The sequence below is a fragment of the Formica exsecta genome, unplaced genomic scaffold, assembly GCF_003651465.1.
Source record: "Formica exsecta isolate Colony F162 unplaced genomic scaffold, ASM365146v1 scaffold779, whole genome shotgun sequence".
NCBI classification, from domain to species: domain Eukaryota; kingdom Metazoa; phylum Arthropoda; class Insecta; order Hymenoptera; family Formicidae; genus Formica; species Formica exsecta.
Genome location: NW_021853547.1, coordinates 3,133 through 7,533, shown reverse-complemented (window position 1 = coordinate 7,533; position 4,401 = coordinate 3,133). Strand labels below are relative to the sequence as shown.

At 35.2% G+C, this 4,401-nt stretch overlaps 1 protein-coding gene across 1 annotated transcript; it reads right to left on the bottom strand.

Moving 5' to 3' along the window:
• Positions 1–145: 145 nt before the first annotated feature.
• On the bottom strand, positions 146–2,888 carry LOC115243989. Its single transcript, XM_029821324.1, has 2 exons — positions 1,251–2,888; positions 146–1,164 (listed from the first exon to the last, which is right to left on the bottom strand). Exon 2 carries the CDS (start codon positions 1,052–1,054, stop codon positions 545–547), a length of 510 nt encoding a protein of 169 aa, XP_029677184.1. The 5' UTR covers positions 1,055–1,164; positions 1,251–2,888; the 3' UTR covers positions 146–544.
• Between the last annotated feature and the right edge of the window lie 1,513 nt (positions 2,889–4,401).

Here is a 4,401-nt window from a genome sequence, read left to right as displayed (position 1 = left end):
TCTATAGGAAAACGGCGGAAGCAAAGTTGTACACCTAATACATAAGTTGACAATATTTAAAAAAAATCCTAAAAATATTTGAGATAGAACCAATCTTAAAAAAAATTAATTCCTCACATAATTATGTAAAGTTAACTTCATATAATTATGTGAGAGTTGGATTTTTTATAACTTAAAAGACTGAAATACTTAAACTATTAAAGATTAATACTGTTAATTAGACAAAAACAAAGCATACTACTACATAACAATAAGAATACTACTAAAGGTAAATCATACAATTGAGAAGCAAAACAAAAAATATACGCACTATCAACAGAAATGCATTATGTCAAACTAGCTTGAGAACTGCATCAAATAACGATATCACACATTGTAAACTTAATCTTTGGTCACAGACCTCCTTGGTATCTCTGGTAGCCAACGGAAGTGTCAATTGTTCTAATAATATGGAATTCTACAACAAAAGAAAACAAGAGAAAAAATTAAAGAAAGTAGTGTACATTGTCAAAACAGAAAGAAAAACTATACACCACTTACAATTCTATAATTTCTCCAGGAGTCGATTCATTGCACTTTGATAAACCTCAATGGCGCGATCCTGTCTCTCCATACGCTCAGTGTGCCTCTTCTGTTGAGCCTCTTCTTTTTTTTTACATTCCTCTGCTCTTATGGCAAGTAGTCTTTCGATATTTCTTTCAGTAACACTTTTCTTTTTCTTTTTGTACTTAAGAGTAGAATCACAGCCATGCTCACTGTCGCCTTCACTGCAGCTGTCTACGAGTACAGAAGATGCACTTGAAAAGTCCTGAGTATCAAGTTTATGCTTCTTTAGTGTTGAAGCTATGGACACAGGTTTCACAGCTGGTTTGTCACCAAAAGCATTATCCATTTCTTTATAAAACTTGCATGTGACAACTGGAAGGCCACTGCCCTTCTCATTCTGGTCTCTAGCTTTTACATAGTGTTTCCTAAGATCTTTAAATTTGTCTTTACATTGCTGACCAGTGTAATCCCAGAGTGGTTTCTCTTTTTTTAATTTACTGGCTATCATTTCCCAGACTTTCTTATTAGTAATGGTAGTGCTCTTGAAATAGCTCTCATGTTCTCTTCATTCGTCAATGAGAGTTTTAATTGCATAATCATCTTTCCATGATGCTGCACCTGTAGTAAAAAGAAGAATTGGTAATGAACGAAGCAGACGAAGTGCATAAAGAGACAAAATTACGATTTTAAAAAGATATGCGTACCTTTCTTGCCAGAGATGTTCGTAAGCTGTCGACTTTATATGTTTTTATGTTCAGAATTTACAGAAGGCTGTTCATTAGACAACAGTTCTGTTTCTGACACTGGAGTCTCATCTGTTCACCAATAAATATATTATTTATCTTTAAAGATTCATCGAGTAAATTAATCTCACATACAATATTTAAAAAAACAGAGGTTAGTAAAGCAAAGAACTTGCCTGAAGAATTTACACATAGATTGAAAGACGCTAGATTTTCAGATGTTATATCAAGGTGCAATGGACAATTATCTGTTAAAAGAAAAATAAATCATTTGAAGATTGACGAAGAAGAATTTCATACAAAGAAATTATTCACCATAACCTCCTATCATGTTCAGAGCGTTAATAAAATCATATTAATGAGAAATAAATAACTTACTATCAAGGTCCCATACGACCAACTTGTTGTTCTCAATAACTGGAGAACCATTCTCCGTGACCACAAGCTTGAGATTCATTATTAAATTGAACACCTTTCCTCACTTCAATTACTGAAATCCGCGCACTTCTCTTGGCGTCAAAATCTACCCGCCGGCACCTTGTGTCAAAAGCAGAGTGATTTTTCCCTCACCCGGGTATGTTGGCGGGGAATCTGAACGATACATTCGGACGCCATCTAAGTGAAAATAGGAGGAATCTGAACGGCGCTTGGGTAGTTCGGGGCAGCCGGGTGGGGAATCTGAACGCACCCCAGAAAGTAATGGTGCGCTAGAACGCTCACATCGTACACTAGCTGAGTACTTACGACATTATATAAATGCCAACCAGACAGACTGGGACGAGTGGATACCTTATGCCATGTTCACGTACAACACTACCCCTCATACGGCAACAGGATTTACTCCTTTCGGGCTAGTATACGGACATCAAGCAATCTTACCAACAGCGCTAACAACGCCGCCGAAACCTACGTATACTTACGATAACTACGCCCAGGAATTAAAGGAAAGAATACGAGCGACAAATCAAATCGCTAAAGAGCACATAAAAAAGGAAAAAATTAAAATAAAAGAAAAATACGACAAAAAGGCAAAACAAACCACCTTCAAGGTAGGAGACAAAGTATTGCTATATGATGAAACCGTTCGGAGAGGACGTTCAAAGAAACTCGACTCTCTATGGACTGGACCATACATAATTACTGATAAAATTTCCGATGTTAATTATAAAATCAAAGTAGGGAGAAAAATAATATGCACACATATAAATCGCTTAAAAGCTTTCATAGAACATTAAAAGAAGAAAAAGCGTAACAAACAAGCATCTATTTTTTCTGAGCGCTAATGACATGAAAGGCCCAAGATATAGCAGCAAAATCAAGCCTAGAAGCCGAAAATAAAATAGAACAATTTAAGCAAGAGCCAGGAATATATTTTGAAAAAATCGGCGATCTACATCAAGTAGAATCTAGCTGGAAGTTAGTAATAAACATTGATATGGGAGCCTTAAATAAAAGATTCCATGATTTACAAAATTACATCGATCATGCACTCTTCCTAGGCAAACTACAAAATAAAGCGCAAGAAAACTGCCAAACCTTAAAAGGAATAATCGAAGCAGATAATGAAAAATTGGCGCAACTCTTGAGACGCGTAATCACTATATTTAGAACGCCAACAGATAAGCGCAGAGGCTTCATCAATGGAATTGGATCTTTAGCGAAAACTCTCTTTGGAACAATGGATGCCAAAGACGAAAAAATTATCAAAAAACAACTAACTTTCTTAGAAAACCAAGAGCATACGCTACATCATACAATGAAGTATCAAGTTAAAAAATTAAACGCCACAATTGCTCACATTGATAATTTAGAAAAAGTAACACAATATAATGAATAATTACAAGTCAGATTCAACGCGAAAAAATACATCGACACTTTTACATAATTAACACGATCATAACGGATTTAATGAGAGACACTGAGGATATAATACAACATCTAATGGCAATAAAAAACGGAAAAATATACCCTAGATTAATTCCATTAGAACAAGTTATAGATAGCCTCAAGGAAGCTATCTCACAAGTACCACAAGGATTACATTTTCCCTTTGGTATCTTTGAAAACAATTGGCTAACGATTGAAAAATTCATAACGATTAGCGCTTATTATGACACACCCTATATACATACTATCTTACGCTTTCCACTAATCTCTCACCCTAAATACAATATAATAAAGGCAATACCTCTACCTATATACAGTCAAGGAAATTTATTCATTTTCGTAGAAATAAATCAACCCATTATAGCTATCGACAGCAAAAATCAAAATTATTTAACAACAACACAGAATAATTTAGATAAATGTATCGAAATAAGTAATCATTATATATGCGAACAAAACAGACCCATATATCATATTAACGACGATTCACTATGCGAAATCCAAGCGTATTTACAAGTCGCAGCGGACAAAAGATTTTGTAATACGAGATACATTCATTCTAACCAGACTATATGGATTGCGTTAACTAACCAGCACTCGTGGTTGTACTCTACGCTCACCGAACAATCTATAACTATAAGCTGCGAAAACCAAGAAGAAAATAGAATAAAAATTTCTAGAACAGGGCGAATTATATTAATGAATAACTACAAATTAGTAACGGCCGATATGATAATAAAAACTTCGAGAGTAATAAATACCACCTACCTCCCAACATATTTGCCGGAATATAATATATTAAATTTAAAATTCGACCTAAGTAACACGTCAATAAAACCTAATGTAGTAAAATTAAAGAAAATAATACAAAATCCAAACGAATTAATGGATTTAAGCACTAGACTGCAGGAGATAACAAAAGAATTAGATAAAACTAACAATTATCCATTCTTACAAAAGCAAGTTATATACCCAATATCAGGCAGCTTTGCAATACTTATAATAAGTATCATAGTAATAATATTATGGCGAGCCCACAAAAATTGTAAACATACACCACGCGTAGAAAAAGAAAGAATTGTAAACAGAGTCTCACATACAGTCTCAAATAAATGCTACATTGTAAAGCGAGGTCCACCCTGCCCACTGGCGGGGTGGGTGCGGGAAGGGGGCCGAAGGCCCCCCTTGCACCCCCATCCGTGTGTGCGTGTGTGTGTGCGCGCGC